This window comes from Bos grunniens, chromosome 25 (assembly GCF_055505025.1).
Source record: "Bos grunniens cultivar Pamir isolate PY7600 chromosome 25, Bosgru_T2T1.0, whole genome shotgun sequence".
Classification (NCBI taxonomy): Eukaryota; Metazoa; Chordata; class Mammalia; order Artiodactyla; family Bovidae; genus Bos; species Bos grunniens.
The window spans coordinates 6,298,205-6,323,048 of record NC_141189.1 but is presented as its reverse complement, the minus strand read 5'-3'; the positions used below and the strand labels follow the sequence as shown (position 1 = coordinate 6,323,048).

Below are 24,844 nucleotides of genomic sequence, written 5' to 3'. Positions count from 1 at the left end.
GAAGAGAAACAAATGGTTCCCTGAGACAGGCAAGCATCTTGCGTGTTGAAAGCCTCAATGGATGCTCCTTTGGAGAGCAAAATGGTTGCTGTCTTCAAGTTGGGTACCAAAAGTCAATTCATTTGTGCTTCTGAATCTTTTTTTTAATCATTCATTTCATTTTTGGCTGTGCTAGGTCTCGGCTGCTGCGTGGGCTTTTCTCTAGTTGAGGAGAGCGGGGAATACCCTCTAGTCGTGGTGCCCAGGCTTCTCAGTGTGGTGGCTTCTCTTATTACAGAGCACGGGCCCTAGAGTGCCAGCTTCGGCAGTTGCTGTGGGTGTGCTCAGCAGTTGTGGCCCTCCGGCTCTAGAGCACAACTGTGGCGCACGGACTTAGTGGCTCTGCGGCATGTGGGATCTTCCCAGACCGGGGATCAAACCCGTGTCTCCTGCATTGGCAGGCGGATTCTTTACCACTGAGCCACCAGGGAAGCCCCCCACACTTCGGAATCTTAAGCACTCCCATCGAAAACACCTGATTTCTTTCCACTCTCCCGGTCCCATTGGCCTTTCGCAACATCCTCACAACAGCTACAGCTTCAGCTCCACTCCCCAGGTGCCGCTTTCACACCCTGGTCTTGACCGTCTCGGGTGGGAGGGTCAGGAACAGCTCTAGCACCAGCAGCTGCTCCTTCCTAGCATCTTAGACAACAGCGGCTCACAGATCACCCAAAAGCTGACACAGAACATCCTCAGCCTACAGACTTCCTCTGCATCGAACCACCTAAAATACTGGTGGGAAGTCTCAAACCTGGGGGAAACCATCTAACCCTAGGTTCTTCCCCCTACCTTAATTATTAGAACCACTATCTGCACTGGCTGAGTGTGCCCCATGCCCTGAGGTTGGGCTTCCTCTTCCTGGTGTGTCCCCTGTGCTGGGGAACAAAGAGAAATCAGGGTGGTAGGGTGATCAGATGGTTCCCCACTAGGTCGTGGGGGCTAAACACTCCCTTTCCTGCTCGCCTCCCAGAAAGCTGGCTCTCCAGTCGGCCCAGGAGACTCCAGGAGAGTTGAGCTTTGAGTGGGTGGGTTTTGTGGGAGCAGCAAGAAATCCTGCCTTTTGAGCATCTCAACTAGACCTCGGGGTTGGAGGTCAAGAACGGGTTCCTTTCCTGTGTCTGTGTATCTGTACGTCTGCCTTTGTACTGACAGAATGAAGCTGAACAAAAAAGGACAACTTCAGAAAAAGCCAGCCTGTGGGGCAAGGCGCCTCCTTAGCCCCGCTTGCAGCGGGGCTGCACAGACGCCCCCAGCCCCAGGTTCTCCGCCTGGCCCTCCACGCCGCTAGGGTGTACCTCGCCCGGAATGCCTTTCTGGGCAGCAGCTAGCCTAGGATTCTAGACCCTAAATCTTCCGGGAGCAGCCGGCAAACCGGAAGGACAAGTTCATTAGCACCTCCCTGTTTGGTTCCACCAGCAGCCGCTGCAGCTGCGGTAGCACCACCATACTCCCGCGCGCCCCGCAAACCGACGCGCGCCTCGAAGCCTCTCTAGGCTTCCCGGGGGACTTCCGCATCGTTATTGTTGGTCCCGTCGCAGCCCGCCGTTCTGTCACTTCCTACGGGCCTTCTTCGCGCGGAAACCGGCGGTTCGCACGCTCCGGAGCGGGCGGAAAGGGCCGCAGCGCCCCCCAACCCCGCGCCCCCGCTGGATCGCGAACCGCAGAGGAGTTCGGCGGCCCCGGGTCCGAAGGCCACCGCCCGCCGCCCGCAGGCGACTCATCCGGGACAGAGGGGCGGCATGGAGGCCGAGGACTTCCAGGAGGAGCTGACCTGCGCCATCTGCCTGGACTATTTCGAGGACCCGGTGTCCATCGAGTGCGGCCACAACTTCTGCCGCGGCTGCCTGTGCCGCACGTGGGCGCCGGGCGGCAGCCCCGTCCGCTGCCCCGAGTGTCGGCGGCCGTCGGCGCCCGCCTCGATGAGGCCCAACTGGGCCCTGGCCCGGCTGACCGAGAGGATGCGGCGCCGGCGCCTGGGCCCCGTGCCCGCGGGCCTGTGCGGCCGCCACTGGGAGCCGCTGCGGCTTTTCTGCGAGGATGATCAGCGGCTCGTGTGCTTGGTGTGCAGGGAGTCGCAGGAGCACCAGGCCCACACCATGTCCCCAGCCGACGAGGCCTGCAAGAGCTACCGGGTGAGCAGGCCGTTTACGGGGCTGGGCTGCCGGTATATGCCCTGGGAACCTTTAGTGTATGCACTGGAGGCATAAACCTACCCTCACCCCCACCCCTGACAGGCTTAAAAAAGTGAAGACACTCACAGATCAGAGCTGGAGTTTAAAACTGGAATTGGGAGGGCGGTGGAGGCTCAGTCATCATCGCAGAACTTTCCAGGGACTGGCCTCCCGGCAGCTCGGTCATCCTGAGGGGTTATACACCGGTGCTGTCCAATAGAAACAAAAGGAACCAGGCACATCTGTTATTCAAAGTTTTTCTAGTGTTGAAATGAAACAGGTGATGCTAATTTTAATAACTCATTTATCCAAAATATCCAACATCGATACGAAAATTATCAATGAGATATTTTAATTTTTTCATGACAGGCCTTTGAATATGTGTGTGCTTCACATTTACACACATCAGTTTGGGCTCTCCATGTATCAGGAACTCACATGGCTAACGGATGCTGTATTGGACAGTACAGGTTTGTGCCTACAGATGTCATCAACAGCTGATGATTTGGGAAAAGCCTGGCTTGGAGGGATAAGCCTAGATTTTGTTACTAGCTTCATCAGTTGGGAAAATCACTTAATGTTTGAATTTGGAGATTCTCTGTTCTACCTATCTTATGGGTTAAGAAGCTTCAGTTAAATAAATTAGTTTATCATACTCTGTTCCAGCCACACTGGCCTTCCTGCTTTTATTTCAAGCCTGTTCTCTCTCTCTACCCATACCTTCTGTCCTTTAGATCCTTTTAGATTTTAGCTTGAAGACCTTCCTTGATCATCCTTTCCAGACTAGCCCCACCCCCTTCCATTACTGAAGGTGTCACTCCAGTGGTCTCCATCTGAATTGGTATCTAGTAAGTACTCATTGAAAGCATGAATGTAATGATACAAGTTAAAGTGTATTGTAAACTGTCAAATGCTGTTCATTTTTATCAGCTGACTATAAACAGGAAACATGCAAAGTTAGACTGCTGCTGCTGCTGCTAAGTCGCTTCAGTCGTGTCTGACTCTGTGCGACCCCATAGATGGCAGCCCACCAGGCTCCCCTGTCCCTGGGATTCTCCAGGCAAGAACACTGGAGTGGGTTGCCATTTCCTTCTCCAGTGCATGAAAGTGAAAAGTGAAAGTGAAGTCGCTCAGTCGTGCCTGACCCTCAGCGACCCCATGGACTGCAGCCGACCAGGCTCCTCCCTCCATGGGATTTTCCAGGCAAGAGTACTGGAGTGGGGTGCCATTGCCTTCTCCAAAGTTAGACTAGAAAGTATATATTCATTTCTTTATTCAGTAGCCTTTATTGGTACTTCCTGTATGCTAAGCATTGTTCTAGACTCTGGACATAAATAGATGAGGAAGACGTGGGTCTTGTTTTGTAGGGGATGTAAGCATATAGACCGGTAATTTCAGTGTATGTGAGTTATCAACATACAGAAGGTCTGAGATTAGAGGCATCAGACAGGAGTGAGGATCACCTTTACAGGGGACTGAAACATGAGCCCGCTCTTGATGGATGAGGTTGTTCTTTGCCTTGGGAGGGGGGCACATGCGAGGGAGGTTGGTGGGAGCTGAAGCTGAAGAAAGAGACAGGGTCTGCGTTGTGGAGGATCTTGTTCACTACACTGAAAAGCCTGAGTTTTCTCTTCCAGCAAATCGGGATCATTGAAGGACTTGAAGGCAAGGGAAGCCATGATTGGCTCTCAGCTCTTTGTTTTACCATGTTCATCGTGACGTCCACGGGGGATGAATGAAGAAGAGCAGTTAGGCTGTCGGTGCACCATTTGAAGCAGGAGGCCGTAGGGCCTGAATCAGTGCAGGACAGGGGTCCTGGAGAAGAGGCGGGTGTGGGTTAACTGAGTAACATTGTGACTAATTGTAATAATGGGTCTGGAAGAGAGAGGAGTCCAGGACCGCAGTCTGGATGTCTGGTGCTCACTGGGGACACGGTGAGAGTGAAGTAACTGTGACATGAAGTCCAGGGAGAAGGGACAGGAGGCAGGGGGCATAGGAGACTAGAAACACAGCATTTTAGAATTATCAGTCTATCCTTTTTTTTTTTCCCTTAGATTATTTTGTTTTAGATTTTCTCTATATATATTAGATTATATATTTAGAAGCTTTTGCTTTAAAAAATTTTTTATTTATTGTTGTTTAATTGGCTGTGCCAGGTCTTAGCTCTGGCACCTGGGATCCTTGATCTTGGTTGTGGCATGTTCGATCTAGTTCCCTGACCAGGGATTGAACCCGGGCCCCCTGCATTGTGAGCACAGAGTCTTAGCCACTGGACCACCAGGGAAATCCCCAGGATTGGTCCTTTTCTGCACCCTCTTCTGTGTAATCACTGCTCTGTTTACCCACCTCCATCCCCACCCCAGCTGGTGCTTGTGGTAAAGAACCTGCCTGCCAATGCAGGAGACGGAAGAGATACGAGCTGTATCCCTGGGTGGAGAAGAGCCCCTGGAGGAGAGCATAACAACACACTCCAGTATTCTTGCCTGGAGTATCCCATGGACAGAGGAGCCTGTGGGCTACAGTCAGTAGGGTCTCAAAGAGTCAGACACGACTGCAGTGACTTAGCACATACACATCCCCGCCCCGAGTTAACTTGAAAAACATTGGCTTGCTCTTCGGTAAAGCTCCCCTGTTTCCACCATCCCATTCTCGGCACGTGCACTGTGTCATAAGTGCTGGCGTTCGCTAAGTCTGTGGAAAATCCCCCCGTCTGTGCCCACACCTGCGCTCTGCAAACAGTGTGCTGGACGCTTTCTCTTAGGATCTGACACCTGAGCACCGCGTCCAGGAAACCTGCTTTGATGAATTCCTAGCCCGCTCTGCTTGCTCTCTTGGGCCACAGCAGTGGCTCAGGATCCACATTAGAGCCACCTGGAAGCACTTTTAAGACATTCTGATACACAGACAGGATAGAGGACCTTGGGCCTACATCTTAGTGCCTTCACTGAGGAGAGTATTCAGAGCAGAAGTTGCCTTTAATGGAGTCATCGATGGTGGGAGAGAACGAGAACACACAGAGAGAAATAACTTCATAAACTTCAGGGAGCAAAGTGTTTTTTTGGAAAAGGCTTCCAAGCCCAGCACCTCTTTACTTCAAGCCAATATTTAGTCTGTTGACTCTGCTATTAACTCATTTAAGAAATATTTGTTGAACCACCCGTTTTGTGTCAGATGCTGTCCTATAGTGCCAGACCCAGAAAAGGAGTACAGTGATGAAAAGACCATGGAGCTTACTGTAGTCTGGCTGGGGTGGGGGTAGGAGGTAAACAGTAGACAAATAATCACAGATGATAATATGTGCTATGAAAGACATAGTGTGCCACGCCAGAGAAGGGACGAGGGCTCTAAGAAGGGCGCAGGCAGTCTTCTCTGAAGAGATGACATTTCAGCTGAGGCTTGATGGAACTATCAGAGGAACTGTGGGGAGAACATCCCAGGCAGTGGACAGCAAATTCAGACCCTGAGGCTGGGAAGAGCGGGACATCCCCATGACACTGAAAGAAGAGCGGTGCGCCCGAAGCATGATCAGCAAGGGGAAAAGTAGCGCGAGATGAGTTGGGAGATGCAGGCAAGAGTGGCGATCTGTCGGACCGCGAGGTGGCTGAATTTCCTCAGTGATGAGGGAAGCCCTTGGAGAAGCTCAGCAGGGGACTGACGTGACTGGACTGGTCTTAGAAGATGATTCTGGCTGCCCCGAGGACATTGGCTGAGAGACGAACAAGATTGGAAATAGGGAGACCGGTCATGAGGCTGTTGTATTGATAGCTGTCTGGACAAGAGGTGGTTTGAACAAGGAGGTGGCTGGGGGTGGCAAATAGGCAGATGGGCAGATTTGACATGTATTTTGGAGGTAAGACCTATTTGCCTGGATTGGATGCAGAGGTTACAATGATTGAAATTCACAAAACCTCAGAGCTGGCATGGTGTTTAAGAAAAGAACATCTATCGTGGTTGCCTTCATCTTCTAGGTAAGGAAGCTGCAGCCTAGGAAATGTGTGAGACTGACTTAACCACAGATCTATAGCTAGTTGACGAAGGTCTAGACTGAAACTCAGATCTGATTTGAAGTTTCGTGTCGTTTAAACTACATGATTACAAGTCAGAAAATGTCTTCATTCTATAAAATGGATGTTCTTTTGTTGTAGTTCTGTATAAACACAAAAGTCTGAAGTTAAATGAAGAAAAAGTGATTTTTTTGAACTTGTGGGTCTACCCAGCTTTGAAATGCTCGGTGTTGCCCTCCCGCCACCTTGTGGCAATTTCTGTTACTGCAGGGAAGAAGTTTTCTAATCTCCCCAAAGGGTTTGCCCAGGGGACCTCTTTAGCTGCCAGGATACAGAAATGCATAGGTAGCGTCTTGGGTAAGGGGGCAGCATAATTCATGCATACTGGAATCGCTAAGGGCTTTTAAAAATGGAATCTTCTTAGCAAACAAAAGTGAAAACTTGAAAAAAATTTCTTAGTCACATTCAGAGGAGCTGTTTATCTCATTAGAGGCTTCACACGCACGTGAGGTTTGACCCTGATGTGTGCCGTCTCTAACCTGTCTGCCTCTGCCTCTAAGGTCCTGCCTGACATTCTGCTACTAGCTGCTCACCCTCTGCAGCTTTACTCTGTTAATTCTAATTGGCTTGATTTTTTAATAGCTGATTTGGGTGTTTTAAATTACAAAAGGATATATGCTTCTTGTAGAAATCCAAACAAAACAAGTTTGTTAAATTTCTAGTTCTCCCTCTGACTCCCTCCACCATTCCTATTCCCTAGAAATAAGCACTGTTAATAATACCTAGTTATATATCTTTCCAGATTATTTTCTATTCAATTATAAACATACACAGTTACACAGACACATGTATATTTGTTCTTTTCAAAACAGCATTATAGCGAGAGCTGAAATTGATGTAGGGTATCAGTGTATCATAATTTAATAATTCCCCACTGATGGATAATGAAGAATGCTGCAATAAACATTCCTATATATATACTTTTTACTAGTGTTTTGTTGGATATTCTTATTAGAAATAGGATTATTGCATATTTTAAATACTGTTAAATCTTGCCAGTTGCCCTTCAAAAAGGTGGGAACTTTAAAAAACATTTTTGTTTATTTATTTTAATTGTAGGATAATCACTTTACTAGATGGGATCTTTTTGTTCTCCTACCATTATGGTGCCAGAGGTCTTCTCCCTTGCCAGTACTGGGTATTTATTAATTTTTGTCTACTTAATGAGCAAACTTTATGTAGTGTTTTGATGACCTGAGAGCAGACTAGTTCTCGTGCATTAACCTGTGGTCATCTTCAGCATCTTCTCAGTCTCATGTTTGGCCGAGGTGACTTTTAGCTCTTGAATAAGGAAGATGCTGGAAGAGATGATTTCCTACTTAGGCGTGTTTCTTCTGCTGGCAGGAAAAACTTCTGAAGACTCAGTCTAGTCTGACAGCCAAGATGAAGAAAGTCATACATTTTCAGGACACGGAAGTGAAGAATGCTGCAGAGTGGAAGGTAATAGCAGAAGGAGCTGGGTATTTCTTGCCCTTTGTCCTTTCAGCCTGAGGCTGCTCAAGGGCTTTGGCTGGGAAGAGCTCACAGGGTCTTATCAGTTGTCAGGCTGACAGAAAAGGAAGAGTTGATCTCTCCCGTGGCTTTGGACCACACGCGTCCCACACCCTTCATCCTCAGACCTCAAGGGTGGTGCGCCTTTCCTTCCTGTAGTCCTCCTGGGTTGGCTTCTGAGGTGGGTGTTGATTTGGGTCTATGGCATTGTGGAAAGCAAATGAACTTTCCCCCCAGAGCTGTTGTCCAGTTGGGAGGTATGATGTGGGTACGCACCTGTATGTCTGAGATTTACCACAACTACACACTAGGTGTTCTGAGGGCTAAATTAAATAATAGGTGTGAAAGTGCATTTTAGTTTGAAAACTATACGAACAAAGCATGACAATCAGTAGTAGAAACTCAGATACTACGAAGAACGAGTTAATACTATAGTATGAAGATATCAAGCAGGCATAGAGAAAGGAGTAGAGGACATTTGTAGGGGGTGAGCAGGAGCTTTTCTGGAGGAGGTGATTTGAATGAAAGGATCATGGACTATTGGGGAGTCCCATGCAGGGAATTTAGGAGGAAGGACCAGGCAGAGAGAGGACTGAGCTAGTCTCTTGTGGCTGCAGGAGAAGATGAAGAATCAGCGAATGAGAGTCATCGCGGAGTTTGCAAAGCTGCACGTCCTCCTGAATGAAGAAGAGCAATTGTTTCTTCAGGGACTGAGGCAGGAAGAAGAAGAGACAAAGAAGAAGCAAAGTGAGAACATATCTAGGCTCAATCAAATGATCACTTCCTTGAAGAAGCTCATCCTAGAGGTGAAGGAGAAGAGCCAGAGCTCCACCCTGGAGCTGCTCCAGGTGAGACCAGCAGGGAAGGGCATAGTCTCTATCTTTATCGAATTGTTAACATCACTAACTCATCTCCCTCTTGTCTTTAGAGCTGAGTGTCCTTCCTGGTAAGTGGGTTTAGTAGAAGACATGTTTTTTTCTTTTGCTAATTGTGTTACTATTTTTATTATATAATTAAAGAGTCAAAGATTTACTTTCCAAGGGAAATTAATGTGAAGTTCAGGTTTGATGAGCTCAGGTAATATGAGATACTTAAATTTCAAGAAGTGTCTAGAACGTTTACAACTTGCTTGAGCAGTGAAGTTCCAATTCCATATTCAAACATATATTATAGCAGAATCTTTGAAATAACACATTTTTTTTGTATATGAATTCTTTAATTTAGGATGATGATTTTGAGGTTCATTTATGTTGAAGCATCGTATCATATTTGCATTCCCTTTTTATTCCTGAACAGTATTCCACTGCAGAATATACCTCATTTTGTATACCTGTTCACCAGTTGGTGGACATAACCCAAATGTTACTATAAAGGGTTCTGCCTTAATATTTGTCTGCCATTCTTTGTGTGGACATATGTTTTCATTTCTCTTGGTTAAGTAGTAGGAGCAGAATTGCTAGGCTATATGGTATATCCCTTGGACTGCAAGGAGATCCAACCAGTCCATTCTGAAGGAGATCAGCCCTGGGATTTCTTTGGAAGGAATGATGCTAAAGCTGAAACTCCAGTCCTTTGGCCACCTCATGCGAAGAGTTGACTCATTGGAAAAGACTGATGCTGGGAGGGATTGGGGGCAGGAGGAGAAGGGGACGACAGAGGATGAGATGGCTGGATGGCATCACTGACTCGATGGACGTGAGTCTGAGTGAACTCCGGGAGTTGGTGAGGGACAGGGAGGCCTGGCGTGCTGCGATTCATGGGGTCGCAAAGAGTCAGACACGACTGAGCGACTGAACTGAACTGAACTGATGGTATATTTATATTTAACTTTTTAAGAAACTGCCTTTTTCCAAAGTGGCTGAACCATTTTATATTCCCACCACATCCTCATTAACACTTGTCTGTGACTGAAAGAGTGTAGATGGAGAAGTAGACGGAGAGCCAGGAGACAGCTCATGTCATAGTGCCAAAGGAGGAAGAGGAGGGTTTCAGGGAAAGGATGGGTCAACGTTGTTAAATACGGCAGAGGGCTCACACGAAAAAAGACTGCCCTGTGTTAACCCTGTTGGGCTTGGCAGCGGGAGATCATGTGTGATGCTCACAAAAGCAACTGACAGAAAAGTAGCTGCTCACCAAGTTGAGTAACAGATCTCACGGCGAGGGTACATAACTTCTTTCTTTCTTCTCTTCACAGAATCCAGCAGAGGTGTTGACCAGGTATGAGCTCTTTTCTGCTTATGGGCGGTTGAGTAGATTGTAAAGATACAGGCCAAGCAGAGGGGTAAGGAGGCCTGGGCCCCACGGATCAGTCTGGGCACTGATGTGAGGGGACCGAGGGGGAGGAATCCTGCTTGCTTGCACCAGGAGGAATAGGAGAGTAGTCTGAACTCTGGGCTTGGAACCTTCGGTGGGAGTTGAGGGTCTTGGCCGTCCTGTTTGTCTCCTAAGAAGAGCAGCCTTCTGTGCTTTTCCTAGGTGTGAGAATCAGGATGTGAACTATTCCTTTGAAGACCTAACGGTGAAGACTGTGTGCCGGCTACCAATGATGAAGGAAATGCTGAAGCGATTCCAAGGTGAGCAGAATTTCAGGGAGTTGGAGCTCAGAGAATGAACATTGAGAGGGGTCTGAAAAGGAAGGAGAAAGCAGAGCATGCAGCCAACAGGAGGGTCAAGAAAATGGTAAATAACTACTTAGGGATAAATGGATATACGCTTCACTGAAGAACCATCCGTTTAAAGGTAAAGGACGTTAGGATGTTAAAGGTACTAGTTACACAAAAAGAAAAGGACCTATTCTTTCTAAGAACGCATGAGCAAGTTGGAGAGACAGACACATCACTTAGTGCAGTACCGTGGGGCCCAGTGTTTACCAGTGGTAATGAGTCAAATATCACAGAAGTGCAGGCTCTCTGCTGGGGCAAGGTGAGGAGGTTTTCACAGCACAGGTGTCAGTTGTTTGGGACTTTGAAGGATAAGTAGGAGTTTGCCAAGTGGAAAATGAGAGGCGGCTTCCAAGCAGAGGTGGCAGCATGAGCTGAGATGTGGAGAAGATAGAGGGGAGGGTGTTTGATATGACTCAGTGTAAGGTGCGGACGGGGAAAGGCAGGAATAAGCTTGAGAAGATGAGTGTAAGAACGACTGGAGGTAAACGGACTGGATCTCCAGAGAAGTACCAAGGCCTGACATGACATGAGCTGCATTCTCAAGAGCACATCCCTGATCAGGAGCCATGTTGTAGATGTCCACTTCCAGATAAAGCGAAGTGACAGGGGACTGGACTTACTCTTGAGATGCAGTTGACCAAAGACACCCAAAATAGGCAATACATGAAACAACAGTTTTTAAAACACTGAACATCAGGCAGTGAAGGACAGTGATACACGGGAATGTGAACCGAATGAGCGGAGTCCTACGATGGCCCCAGCCTCCAGCCTTGAGGGTTTCCAGGCCACCTCAGGGAAGGTAACACAGGGGGAGCCAGGTGGACTGCCTCAGTTGAGGAGTGGTGCTGAGAGTCAGAACAAAGCAGTGGGAGTTTACAGAGTGCTGGAGAGGAGAGAGCTGGACAGGGAGAACCCTGATGGTTTACAGAGACGTCCTGTGAACATTCAGCGGGGGACTGATCAGCACGTGCTTGTGAAGAGCTACCTGAGGTTAAGGGAATTTTCAAATTGGTTAGAAGGAACAGTTCCTGGTGCTCGCACAGGGCCAGGAGCAACGTCTGTTCCTATCAGCCCCTGGAAAGCTCTTAATTCATGGGGCACTGGGTAGAGTACTCAGGAAAATCTTGCCTCATCAGTGGGGATAATTAACCCTCCACTGAGCACTACTTTGGACCCACTTTACATGTCAGGAAAGCAAGACCCAAAAGGATGAAATTTATCCAAGTAACTGCATCCCAGGACAAAGCTCAAGAAGATGGATAGGTATTTTAAAAATGAGTCCCCAACAATGTACAGTCACAATGTGGCATCCCATCAGAAATTACCAGGCAGGCAAAAAGGTAGGAAACATGATGTGATGAGAATAATCAATTGAAATTGACTCAAGATTGACCAAGATGGTAGCATAAACATAGAAGGACATTAATGCAGTTATTGCAACTATTTTGTAAAGATGCATATTGTGGACATGGGAGATATTCTGGAGATGAAAACTATGAGATGAAGAATAAGCTGGTTGGGGCTAATAGGTGATTGGACACGAACTTGAAAAGATGGAGCAGTGAAAACTATGCAAAATGAAACAGAGGAAAAAAACTTAAAAAAAATGAAAGCCAGCTCAGTGAGCTGTGGGTCACCTTCATGCAGCCTTATGTCTGGGATGGATCCCTCAGGGAGAGCAGAAGGATGGGGTGAGACAGAAAATCAGCTGGAGAAACAGTGACTCAACTTTCCAAATTGGATGAAAACTGTAAGCACACACGTCTAAGAAATTCAGTAAGTTCTAAATGAGAAAGATGGTGAAAACCACACCAAAACCAGTGATACAGAGGAAATTTTAGATGCAACAACTAGAAAAGGACACTTTACATACTATGGAACAAAGGTAAAGATGACATCCCAGGGCTCATTGGAAGCAGTGCTAGTGAGCAAGAACTTTAAAAGACTGAAAGAAAAAGACTGTTTACCTAGAATTTTATTCCTGGCAAAAATAGACTTCAGAAACAAAGGTGAGATAAAGATGTTTGCAGATATACAAAAACTAAAGGAGTTTATCAGACCAGCACTGTAAGAAATGTTAGCAGAAGTCCTTCAAGCAGAAGGAAAATGATACTGGATAGAAGTCAGATCTATACAAAGGAATAAAAGATCTTCCAAAATGGTAATGTAAAGAAATATCTATTTTTGTCATTATTTAAGTCTCATTAAAGGTGATAGGGGTGGCTAATGCCTGTGGTAATTTGATTGGGGTATAAGGTACTCAGATATTTGGTCAAACATTGTTTTGGGTATTGCTGTTAGTGTTTTTAGATGAGGTTAACATATACTGGAATCAAGATTGCCTGTGGAAATATCAATAACTTCAGATATGCAGATGACACCACCCTTATGGCAGAAAGTGAAGAGGAACTCAGAAGCCTCTTGATGAAAGTGAAAGAGGAGAGTGAAAAAGTTGGCTTAAAGCTCAACATTCAGAAAACGAAGATCATGGCATCCGGTCCCATCACTTCATGGGAAATAGATGGGGAAACAGTGTCAGACTTTATTTTTCGGGGCTTCAAAATCACTGCAGATGGTGACTGCAGCCATGAAATTAAAAGACGCTTACTCCTTGGAAGGAAAGTTATGACCAACCTAGATAGCATATTCAAAAGCAGAGACATTACTTTGCCAACAAAGGTCCATCTAGTCAACGCTATGGTTTTTCCAGTGGTCATGTATGGATGTGAGAGTTGGACTGTGAAAAAGCTGAGCGCCAAAGAATTGATGCTTTTGAACTGTGGTGTTGGAGAAGACTCTTAGGAGTCCCTTGGACTGCAAGGAGATCCAACCAGTCCATTCTGAAGGAGATCAGCCCTGGGATTTCTTTGGAAGGAATGATGCTAAAGCTGAAACTCCAGTACTTTGGCCACCTCATGCGAAGAGTTGACTCATTGGAAAAGACTCTGATGCTGGGAGGGATTGGGGGCAGGAGGAGAAGGGGACGACAGAGGATGAGATGGCTGGATGGCATCACTGACTCGATGGACGTGAGTCTGAGTGAACTCCGGGAACTGGTGATGGACAGGGAGGACTGGTGTGCTGCGATTCATGGGGTCGCAAAGAGTCGGACACGACTGAGTGACTGAACTGAACTGAACTGAACATATAAATCAGGAAACTTGAGGAAAGCAGATTGCTTTCCATAATGTTCGCAAGCCTAATCTAGTCAGTTAAAGGCCTGAATAGAACAAAAGGGCTGCCTTTCCCCCGTGAACAAGGGACTTTTACAGCAGACTGCCTTCAGACTCCGTCTGCAGCTTTGGTTCTTCCTGCCTTGCGGAAGGAACTGGAACATTAATTTTCCCTGGGTCTTGCTGCTGTTACACACCATGGATTTGGACTTGCCAGTCACCATGATCACATGGGCCAGTTCCTTCTAATTTCTACAAGTACGCACACATCCTATTGGCTCTATTTCTGTGGAGAAGCTTGACAAATACAGTGGTTGTTTAAACAAACAGAAAATAATATATTCTTTTATTTTATAACAACAAGAACATGAATGTTGGGAGGGGAGAAATGAAGGTATACTGTTATACATTCTTACATGTGAAGTGGTATAATATCACTTGAAGGTAGGTTGTTAAGTGAAAGGTGTACCTTTGTAAACTTTATGGCAACCGCTGGAAACAAAGTTATAGCTAATAAGTCAACAAAGTAGATAAAGTGGAATCATTATTATAAAAACACTTGGTTAAGCAGAAAGAAAGCAAAAAAGAGGAAAGAAGGACAGGTAGAAAATACAGCAAGATGATAGGTACAAACCTCATCATATTAAGCATAAATGATCTGGATATCCTGATTAAAAGGCAGAGACTGATTGGACTGGATAAAAAAATGCAAGACCCCACTAACTATATGCTGCTAGAAACACACATTAAATACAAAGACCCATACATGTTATGAGAAAAGATACATCATGCTGCTGCTGCTAAGTCACTTCAGTCGTGTCCGACTCTGTGTGACCCCATAGATGGCAGCCCACCAGGCTCCCTTGTCCCTGGGATTCTCCAGGCAAAAACAGTGGAGATACATCATGCTAACATTAGTCAAAAATCTAATGGTTATGTTATTATCAAATAGATTTCAGAGCAAGGAATATTACCAGAGATGAAGAAAGTCATTTCCTAATGATAAATGGGTCAGTTTATCAGGAGGATATAACAGTTCTAAACATTTACACAGTTAACAACAGAGCTTCAAAATATATTAAGCAAAAGCTAATAGAGCTGCAAGGAGAAATAGACACATTCACAATTGCAGTTGGAATTTTCAATACCTTTTAAAAATAAATTTTAGAACAAGTAGACAGAAAATCATCAAAGACAGACTGAATAAAACTATCCGTCATCTTGACCACCCTGTTATTTATAGAATACTGCCCCAAACAACAGCAGAATACACATTCTTTTTGTGTGTACATGGAACATTTTCCAGGGTAGAACAAGGTGGGCCATAAGACATCAGTATTCAAAGGGCTTCCTTGGGGGTTCAGATGGTAAAGATGCAGGTCTCCCTGCAATGTGGGAGACCTGGGTTCAGTTCCTGGGTTGGGAGGATCCCTTGGAGGAGGGCATGTAACCCACACCAGTATTCTTGCCTGGAGAATCCCCATTGACAGAGGAGCCTGTGGGCTACAGTATTCAAAAGGATTCAGGCCATGCATAATATGTTCTTTGACTACAGTGCGTTTTGAAATCAGTAAAAAAAAACAAAAACAAAAAGCTTTGATAAGTCCCCAAATGTTAGGAAGCTAAATAACACACTTCTCAATAATCCATGAGCTAAAGGTGAATCAAAAGGGAAACTAGGAAGTACTTTGAACTGAATGAAAAGGAATTTGTGGGATACGGCTAAAGCAATACTTAAGGGGAAATTTGTAGCACTAACCACATGTAATACAAAGGAATTTCTTAAACCAGTGATACCAGTTTCTACCATAAGACATTAGAAAAATAAGAGCAAATAAAGCCCTAAAGAAACAGAAGGATGGAAACAATTAAAAATCAGAGCAGGAATTATTGCAACAGAATACAGAAAAACAACAGAAAATTAGTGGAACCAAAAGTTGTCTCTTTGAGAATTTAAATTTTATTGAAATGTATTTTAAGCAGAATGACTGGAAGAAGAAAAGACATATTACTAGTATCAAGAATGAGAGAGGCATCATTACTACAGCTTCTGTAGATGCTAAAAGGATAATAAGGAAATATTACGAGCAACTTTATGCTGATAAATCTGACAGCATGAATGAAATGGACAAAGTCCTTAAAAGACTCGAATGACCAAAGCTGACTCAAGAAAAAATAGATAACTGGAATAGTTTTATTCATGTTATAGTTAGAAACCTCCCAAAATGGCTTCACTGGTGATTTCACCAAACATTTAAGAAATATTTATTCTATACAAACTCTTAACAAAAAATTGAAGAGACTATTCCCAACTTGTTCTATAAGACCTGCATTCAGTTCAGTTCAGTCGCACAGTTGTGTCTGACTCTTTGTGACCCCATGAATCGCAGCACGCCAGGCCTCCCTGTCCATCACCAACTCCCGGAGTTCACCCAGACTCATGTCCATCGAGTCAGTGATGCCATCCAGCCATCTCATCCTCTGTTGTCCCCTTCTCCTCCTGCCCCCAATCCCTCCCAGCATCAGAGTCTTTTCCAATGAGTCAACTCTTCGCATGAGGTGGCCGAAGTACTGGAGTTTCAGCTTTCGCATCATTCCTTCCAAAGAAATCCCAGGGCTAATCTTCAGAATGGACTGGTTGGATCTCCTTGCAGTCCAAGGGACACTCAAGAGTCTTCTCCAACACCACAGTTCAAAAGCATCAATTCTTCGGTGCTCAGCCTTCTTCACAGTCCAACTCTCACATCCATACATGACCACAGGAAAAACCATAGCGTTGACTAGACGGACCTTTGTTGGCAAAGTAATGTCTCTGCTTTTGAATATGCTATCTAGGTTGTTCATAACTTTCCTTCCAAGGAGCAAGTGTCTTTTATTTTATTTTATTTTTTTAAATTTTATTTTATTTTTAAACTTTACAATATTGTATTAGTTTTGCCAAATATTGAAATGAATCCGCCACAGGTATACCTGTGTTCCCCATCCTGAGCCCTCCTCCCTCCTCCCTCCCCATACCCTCCCTCTGAGTCGTCCCAGTGCACCAGCCCCAAGCATCCAGTATCGTGCATCGAACCTGGGCTGGCGACTCATTTCATACATGATATTATACATGTTTCAATGCCATTCTCCCAAATCTCCCCACCCTCTCCCTCTCCCACAGAGTCCATAAAATCACTGCAGATGGTGACTGCAGCCATGAAATTAAAAGACACTTGCCAAGGAGCAAGTGTCTTTTAATTTCATGGCTGCAGTCACCATCTGCAGTGATTTTCGAGCCCCCCAAAATAAAGTCTGACACTGTTTGCACTGTTTCCCCATCTATTTCCCATGAAGTGATGGGACCGGATGCCATGATCTTCGTTTTCTGAATGTTGAGCTTTAAGCCAACTTTTTCACTCTCCTCTTTCACTTTCATCAAGAGGGTTTTTAGTTCCTCTTCACTTTCTGCCATAAGGGTGGTATCATCTGCATATCTGAGGTTATTGATATTTCTCCCAGCAATCTTGATTCCAGCTTGTGCTTCTTCCAGTCCAGCGTTTCTCATGATGTACTCTGCATATAAGTTAAACAAGCAGGGTGACAATATATAGCCTTGACGTACTCCTTTTCCTATTTGGAACCAGTCATTACCGTGATACTAAAATCAAAGACATTACAAGTAAAGCGAACTATAGATCAATGTCCCTCATGACACAGAAGAATTTGAAAGAAAATTTTAGCAAGTTGAATTCAATAATGTATAATACATCACAATTAAATGGGATTTATCGAAGAAAAGCAGGTTTGGTTTAATATTTGCAAATCAGTGTAATTCACCACATTAGCACTTTAAAAAAGATAAATTTGATCACCTCAGTAGATGCAGGAAAAAGAAACCTTTGTCAAAATCTAACATCTATGTCAATTAAGAAAAAACAAAACACAGCTCTCAGCAAACTGAAGAGACATGGAGGGTTTGGGAGGGAAGAGAATTAGGAGGCAGGCCAGGGAGGAAGTTATAGACACATTTGCTGAAGGTCTGAATGTAGACAATGGTGATGGGAGAGGAAGGAAGAACCCGAGGGATCATCTCAGAGGTAGAACTGATAGGACTTGGTGATTCATTAGCCAACGAGGGTCAGAGGGGAAGAAGAATCAAATAAGGTTAAGATTTCCAAGTATGAGCATTTGGGTGACGGTCATGTCCTTAAGCCTTAGAGAGCAGAGAAAACAAGATGTGTGCTTGTGACGGGGGATTAGTCTCAAGAGAAGGGAGGGGCCTTCGAGGCTCTGAATTTGGCTTGAGTTACCTGCTGGGGGCTTGTGGAGATGCCCAGCGAGCCACGAGAAACAGTAGAGAGACCTGGGAGGACACCCGTGTGTTCCTGTACAAAGAACCAGCCAGGTGACAGCCTTGGTGCTGGTACGGATTCAGCACATCGGTATTTATTATTGTTTCTTCAAATTTTATGCTGATGGTGAAGACTTGGGGCCGTGGAATAATAAGCTCCCATTTTCTAGGCTGTAGTCTTTGAGAGCTGAAGGGAAGTGAAGACTTCAGGTTGCTAATGCAAACTGCACCTTGCTAGTCCAGCTGAGGAGCAGTTGAGGGGCAGTGAGGTGTCTCGTCCCTAACAGTACTTGATAGGAGGAGAAGGATGGAACTGAAGCCGGGACAGATGGGCATTTCTGGAGCAGGGTTAGTGGTCAGCTCTTCATCACTGATCTCAGCTCTCATTTTCTCTGCAGTGGCTGTAAATCTAGCTGAGGACACCGCTCATTCCAAACTTGTCTTCTCCCAGGAAGGGAGATATGTGAAAAACGGAGCATCAACCAGTTCTTGGCCACTGTTTTTTACAGCATGGAGCTACGCTACCGGATGGAGAAATCCGCAGAGGACCACAGGCTTTGTGGAGCGATTTCAGCATTTACCCTGTGTTTTGGGGAAAAATGTTTTCACTTCAGGGAAACATTACTGGGAAGTTGAGAACCGAGGCAGCCTGGAGGTGGCTGCAGGGGTGTGTCGGGAGGACATCATGGGGATCCCTGGTGGCTCGATAATGTGCCCCAAGGCGGGAATCTGGGCAGTTGGCTGGAGCTCTGCTGGCTTTTGGCCCCTGACAGGCACCTCCGTGAGTCCTACCAAGCGAGAGCCAGCTCTTCAGCGGGTGGGAGTTTTCCTGGATCACGGGGCTGGGGAGGTCTCCTTCTACAATGCCGTGGACGGGGAGCACCTGCACACGTTCTCCTGCTCTTCCAGCTTGCGCCTCCGGCCGTTTTTCTGGTTGAGTCCATTGGCATCTGTAGTCATCCCCCCAGTGACTGGTGGGAAGTGAGGTGATTCTCTTCACCTTGTACCGCAGGCCGGGGATACCCATTGCTTGGCCCTTATCTTTGACTTCATGCGTTTCCATCCTGGGTGGTTCATTCAGATTCCAGCCTCATGTTCTGTTCAGGCCCCTGCATGTCCTGTGTGTAGGCAGATGTGGAAGCCCCTGTGGGGTACCTTTCCGGTAGCCACTTGGAGCACTTTTTCCTCCCTCTCTTCTGCCTCTTCCTAATTGAACTGTTCGGGATGTGTACTCCACGTGCTTCAGGAGAGGCAGGCCCATGGGAGGGAGTCCTGGCCAGTGAGGTCGGGTGGGAAATCCTCCAGGGTGCTTCTGGGGAAAGTTCTTTAGCTTTTAGAAAGAGATGTTTGGGAAGACATAGCTCGTCTTCTGACGTCAGCAGCTGTACTGGAGTGAGAGGAGCATGGTAACTGTGGAGCAGGAAGGAGAAATGTGGTCTTTGTTGGCTTCATGAAACGGTTGGAATCTCCCTAATCCCGAGTTTCTTGTTATATGAGATTGTTGCTCCTTATTATGTGAGGCGGTTTTGGTTGCGTTTTGGTCATTTGCAGGCTGACGCGTCCTAACCGGTGCTGTTGTCACACGGCGCGGACATCCCACAGTGTAGGTTTCTCTCACTTTTTTGCCAAAATTTGACAGATTTATAGACTCTCTTCCTGTTCAGTCATGTGCTTCCTTTTCTTTCCGGTAAGTACCAGTATTGCTCCTTCTGGACGGGAAGGCTGGGGCAGTGTGCCCTGCTCTGCTCGTGCTGTTCCTCTCACCCGGCCACGCCTCTGCTTCGAGTGTTCACTGTGCTTTCCCCTTGTCGGATCCGTATACTGTGTGCGCAGGGTTATTAACATCACCTGGCAAATGCTGGGAAATACTCGTTAAGTATTTGCGCTGGGCTAGCCTCTTCATGTAATGCCCCATGTGACTTCCACAGCAGAGATGGAAAATTAAAATTATTGCTAATAACCACCACTGCTAACCATTGTAATGTGTTTCCGCCTCGACTTTGAATAGATGTTCTGGCAATAATTTAACACGGCTTCTTACAAAACGTCCAGCCCCCTCCCTAACCCGTCTCCTCTGCTATGTCCCTGCCCATCCTGGCTTGTCTCCTTTTTCAACCTGAGCAGTCCTCCTCATTCAGTGATCTCTGCTGAGTTCTCCTTAACTCTCTAAGATACTTGCTCTTATGAGTTGATTTCTGTCCTCCAAAGAAAAGGATATGTTGAAGTCCTAGCTGTGAGCGTGACCTTATTTGGAAATTAAGATGAGGCCATTAGCGTGATGGCCTGAATGGGAAGGAAATCCAAAAGAGAGGGGACATATGTATACATATAGCTGATTGCCTTTGTTGTCCAGCAGAAACTCACACAACACTGTAAAGCAACTATACTCCAATAAAAATTAGTTAAAAAGATGAGGCCGTTAGGGTGGGTCCTAATCCAATATGACTGATATCTTTAGAGGGAACCTCGTAAACATAGACGCTCACACGCGAAAATGCCACATGAGGACAGAGGGAAGATGGCCGTGGAAGAGGCTGGAGTCATGCTGCCCCAGGCCGGGGAATGCCTAGGGCTGCTAGAAACTGGGAAAGGCAAAGCAGAATCCTCGCCTTGAAGCTTCTGAGGGAGTTGGCCCTGCCAGCACCTCGATCCCAGACTTCTAGCCTCCAGGATTGTAAGACGGTAAACTCAGCTCTTCGCCAGGGAAACTAGCTCTGGGAGCGGCAGTGAAGCCCCCAGAAGACAGTTTGGCAACCACTGTTTATCCTGCGCCTTCTCAAAGTGACTTTTTTTTCTGGCTGTGCTCTCAGCTTGTGGGATCTTAGTTCCCCAACCAGGGATTGAAGCCAGGCCCTTGGCAGTGAGAGAATGGAGTCCTAACCACTGGACTGCCAGGGAACTCCCTCGAGGTGCTGTTGACCATCTCCGATGTTAACCGAGCCTTTTTCCCCTGCCCCCAGAATCGGTGGGTACATGCACTGGTGAGTAAGCTGCCCACTCTGTGTGGCCCTGGATAAAGTTCTGCCAAAGTCTTTTCCTCTGGAGGCCAGCCTTTGTTGCGGAAAGCACTGTGCACAGATCTCCTGGGATTTCTACTCCTCCTCCCCTGCCTAAAGCCAGGAGGGGATCGTTCTCAGCTTTTCACTCTGAGAATCTGGTGGGGTTCCTGGAGGCAAAACCCAGGAAAATAGGCAGCTCTCCCAATACTGCAGCTCCCCCAAAGCTCCCCACACTCACCCACCAGCAATTTGTCAAAACTGTCATTAAGTATGCCCACTAGGTTATGGCTCCAGTAGATTTTGGTTCTCTGTTGCCGGGAGCCGGCGAGAGACATTCCACTCGTGACAAAGGTCATGAGGAAGGAGGCTCGGCATACGCAAAGGCGGGATCGAGCCTCAGGAGTCCCCCCGGATATTCTCGAGCATCTACCCCCAAAAAACCAGAGTCTGCCTACTTTATTGCTTTGTGCTCTCACCTCTGACTTTACTGGGGGCTGTCCCCCACCACCATCTCACTCTCTCTGTCAAAGAGTTAACTTACAGCTCCAATTAATAAAGTTCCTGGGCAACTAGGAGTGTTTAAATCCAAACCCCTCAGATGGCTCTCTAACTCACCTGACAAGTTTACCCGGACTCCTGCAGCTATGCATACGATTGTTTACAGTCTCCCAGCCTCGAGGGGCACGGGAAGCTTAAGATATTCAAATAGCTTAGAGCCTCTCAGAGAGTTTAAAACTGCCAGTATAAAACTAGTAAAAGATTTCATTGATGAGCCAATGTTTGTTGCCAAGTTTCCACATCCCCTGAATTGTATCCTTGAATGTGTATTAATATAGTTGGTATGTAGAAAAAATAAGTAGTGGCCTTGGTGTTAGTAACTTTAGACCCTTAAGGTAATAAATTCTTTCCTTTGTTGTAAACCCATTACACATCTGCCCTATAGGAATGCAATTTTATCTTCGGAAGATAGCGCCAAACCTTAAAATAATTACTCCTAGAGAAAATAAGTCTTTGTTGATAAGTCTTTGTCAAGAGTCATAAAATGTTAATAGGCCTTCTGGCCAGAAGATGATGTAAATCACCTAAACCATTTGTATACGATAAATTTGCAGGAAAGAAACCCTGGTTTTTGATAAGGATCAAAGACTGCTGATTTGCATCCCCTATTATCCTCTATGAGTAACTTAGGGTATATAAGCCCCTGTTGAAAATAAAGCTATGGGCCTTGCTCACCAAAGCTTGGTCTCCCCATGTCATTCTTCCCCTTAACTTCCAGCTGAGTCTCCATCTGGAGCGCGGATATCCTCTGCGACCATTTATTTGCCTGGGCTTCTAAGACCCACTCGAGAAGGTGTCTAAGGTGGGGCACCTTCCGCTATTCGAGAGGGCGCCTGCGGCCTCCGTGGTCAGAGCTAACCTGGTGTCACGGGTTATATTGATTTTCCACGTAAACCAAGCTACTCAGCTTCTTTTCTCCACTGAATTTTCCTACTGAGCTATCCTCATTCTATTATTCTTTATATCTTTGGTGAATAAATAAATAAATAGTCGCCGACGCCGTCTCCCCTTTGATACCCTGGATCAGCCGGGGCTGGACCTCGGCACTCTGTTAAGCAGATCTCAGCTTCGAGTCTGTGGACTTGTCTGTCTTTCCAGATTTTGGGGTGCAAGTTTGCCATGCAACCTCAGTTCTCTAATTGGCCCCAAAAAAGTCAATGATTTTCAGTCTTTTCATCTTTTTCACGTCATAATGATGTGTTATGATTTCCAAATTCTTTACATGTTGGAGCTGAAACTGGAAGTATTCTTTTATAATATTAAAATAGGTGGCTCGTAGAGCACTGTAATGGTTAGTTTTATGTGTCAGCCTACCTGAGTTAAGGACACCCAGAGAGCTGGTAAAACATCTCTTGGTGTAGCTGTGAGGGTGTTTCCAGAAGAGATTAACATTTGAATCCACAGACTGAGTGAAGAAGATTGCAGTCACCACTGCAGGTAGGCATCGCCCAGTCAGTTGGGACCTGAACAAAAAGTCAGAGGAAGGGCCGATTTATTCTCTGTTTTAAGCTGGGACGTTCATCTTCTTTTGCTCTTGGACATCAGTGCTCCTGGTTCCCAGACCTTCAGACGTGGACTGGGACTTACATCATCAGCCGTCTGATTCTTGGGCCTCTGGACCTCAACTGGAGCTTATGCCATCAACTGTCCTGGTTCTCAGGCTTTTGGACGTGGACAGAATTAAACCACCAGCTTTCCTGTGTTTTTACCTCTCAGCAGATTGTGGAACTTTTTGTCCTCCACGAGCACAGGAGTGGCCAATATTAGTTCTGTTTTACTGAAGAACCATGACTAATACATCCTCATATAGTTGAGTCCTGCTTTTTTTTCTAAACAGTCTGTCAATTCTTAACTGTTCCTTTTAGTCCACTCACCTTTAAAGTTACTATGTATAGTTGGATTAAAATATACCATTTTGCTAGCTGTTTTCTATTAGTTTCATTTCTTCTATTTCTTTTTTCCCTTTTCTGCCTTCTCTAGTTTTATTATTTAAAAAATAAAGTTGATTTTATCTCACTTATTTTTTGTACTTCTTTTGAAAACTTTGAGTCATGCCATAGAGTTTACAGTGTACATTTTGAAAAATCTGAATCTACCTTCCAATAGTATTATTTCATGTGAGGTGAAAGATTTGAAAACAGTGTCACCTCGATTCCCAGTCCTTGTTCCATTTCCTCATAGTTTCACTCTTAGGTATGCAGTAACCACCCAATACATTGTTACCATTAATGCTTTAAACACTTGCTTTAAACATCTTTCTTGGGTGTGCTGAAAAATGTTAAGGTGGTATGAAATGACCAAAAGGAGTAGAAAAGAGAGACAATGAAGAAATCCAGGTAACTGAAGAATCATAAGAAATTTTGGAAAGGTGTTTGTCATGGAATATCCATACTGATGACCTAGAAGGGATCGGTATTCAGGAAACCAATGGAGACTCTCAGGAAAGAGAAAATTTGAGCTCCTCTGGAGTCTGGATGCTGGGAGTCCAGCCCTTAATTCTTGGTGACCTGGGCTGCTTTCAGGGCTGAAAGAAAGAATGCAGGACATGGGTGATTCTGAAGTGGGAGACTTCCTGAGTCAGAGGGACCATGGTCCTTTGAATAAACCTGTTCTTCCTCACAGTTTTGCCGTTAACTGGTGTCATGGTGTAGACCTACAGAATGCTTATAGACAGGTCATCTCATTTTTGGTTTCTCATTCAGCATGATGCACACACTTTCAAGTCGTGCTTCTTTATCCATTGTAAAAATCTCTGGCTTTTGGTCTGAGTCTACTTTCAAACAACATGTCACTTTGTGGGTACTGAAAGGCTTTTTAGTCTTCACTCAATGAAAATTGATATTTTTGAATTTGCTTCAATTTCCACCCCCGCCCCCCCCCCCCAGCCCAGAACTTCCCTGGTGGCTCAGTGGTTAAGACTCTGTGCTCCCAATGCAGGGGGCATGGGTTCAGTCCCTGGCTGGGAAACTAAGATCCTACACGCTGTGCAGTGCAGCCAAAAATAAAAATTAAAAACAAGTTTTTCCTTTCTGTTTTTTTTTCTTTATTACTATTTTCCTGTCTTCTTTTGGTTTAATAAAATATTTTAAAGTTATACTTTATTTCAGTTATTGGATCTTTAAAGAGCTATACCTAGTTTAAAAGTAATTTTAAATTTGATACTTTGGTTAACTACTTTTCAATACAGTGGAGAAAATTATAAGCCTTTTCAATAAGTGGTTTTTAGAAAACTGGATATACACATAAAAAAGAAGAAATCAAGTCCTTATCATAGACCACACACAAAAGTCAACTAAAAATGGCTTAAGTAGTTAAATGTAAGATCCCAAAGGTAAAAATTCTAGAAGAATAGAGAA

At 45.5% G+C, this 24,844-nt stretch overlaps 2 protein-coding genes and 1 non-coding gene across 5 annotated transcripts in view; 1 reads left to right on the top strand and 2 right to left on the bottom strand.

The window, feature by feature from the left end:
* The first annotated feature begins 1,401 nt into the window (after window positions 1–1,401).
* On the top strand, window positions 1,402–23,504 carry TRIM4 (tripartite motif containing 4). 3 transcript variants are annotated; one of them, XM_086374078.1, is made up of 6 exons: window positions 1,402–2,171; window positions 7,619–7,714; window positions 8,383–8,613; window positions 9,960–9,982; window positions 10,241–10,338; window positions 18,330–23,504. In XM_086374078.1, the coding sequence occupies exons 1-6, from the start codon at window positions 1,779–1,781 to the stop codon at window positions 18,914–18,916; spliced, it is 1,428 nt and encodes a 475-aa protein (XP_086230204.1). In that variant the 5' UTR covers window positions 1,402–1,778; the 3' UTR covers window positions 18,917–23,504. The 3 variants fall into 3 exon arrangements, with proteins under 3 accessions (XP_086230204.1, XP_086230205.1, XP_086230206.1); XM_086374079.1 differs by lacking the exon at window positions 1,402–2,171 and adding an exon at window positions 2,578–2,680; XM_086374080.1 differs by lacking the exon at window positions 1,402–2,171 and adding an exon at window positions 2,944–3,058.
* Window positions 4,422–4,494, bottom strand: TRNAV-CAC (transfer RNA valine (anticodon CAC)). Its single transcript has one exon. It is a non-coding gene; the product is annotated as a tRNA-Val (tRNA).
* LOC147344834 (cytochrome P450 3A29-like) overlaps window positions 22,997–24,844 on the bottom strand; it is a 23,380-nt gene continuing 21,532 nt past the window's right edge. The window contains exon 5 of the mRNA XM_086374134.1: window positions 22,997–24,012. Coding sequence (XP_086230260.1) covers window positions 23,981–24,012 — 32 coding nt within the window. The 3' untranslated portion in view covers window positions 22,997–23,980. The remainder of the gene's footprint in view (window positions 24,013–24,844) is intronic.

Excerpts from the sequence above, each read along its gene's own strand:
- TRIM4 (XM_086374078.1), top strand. The coding sequence starts at position 1,779 with ATGGAGGCCGAGGACTTCCAGGAGGAGCTGACCTGCGCCATCTGCCTG. Across the intron at positions 7,715-8,382 it reads AGAATGCTGCAGAGTGGAAG|GAGAAGATGAAGAATCAGCG; the intron begins GTAATAGCAGAA and ends TTGTGGCTGCAG. Across the intron at positions 8,614-9,959 it reads CCACCCTGGAGCTGCTCCAG|AATCCAGCAGAGGTGTTGAC; the intron begins GTGAGACCAGCA and ends TTCTCTTCACAG.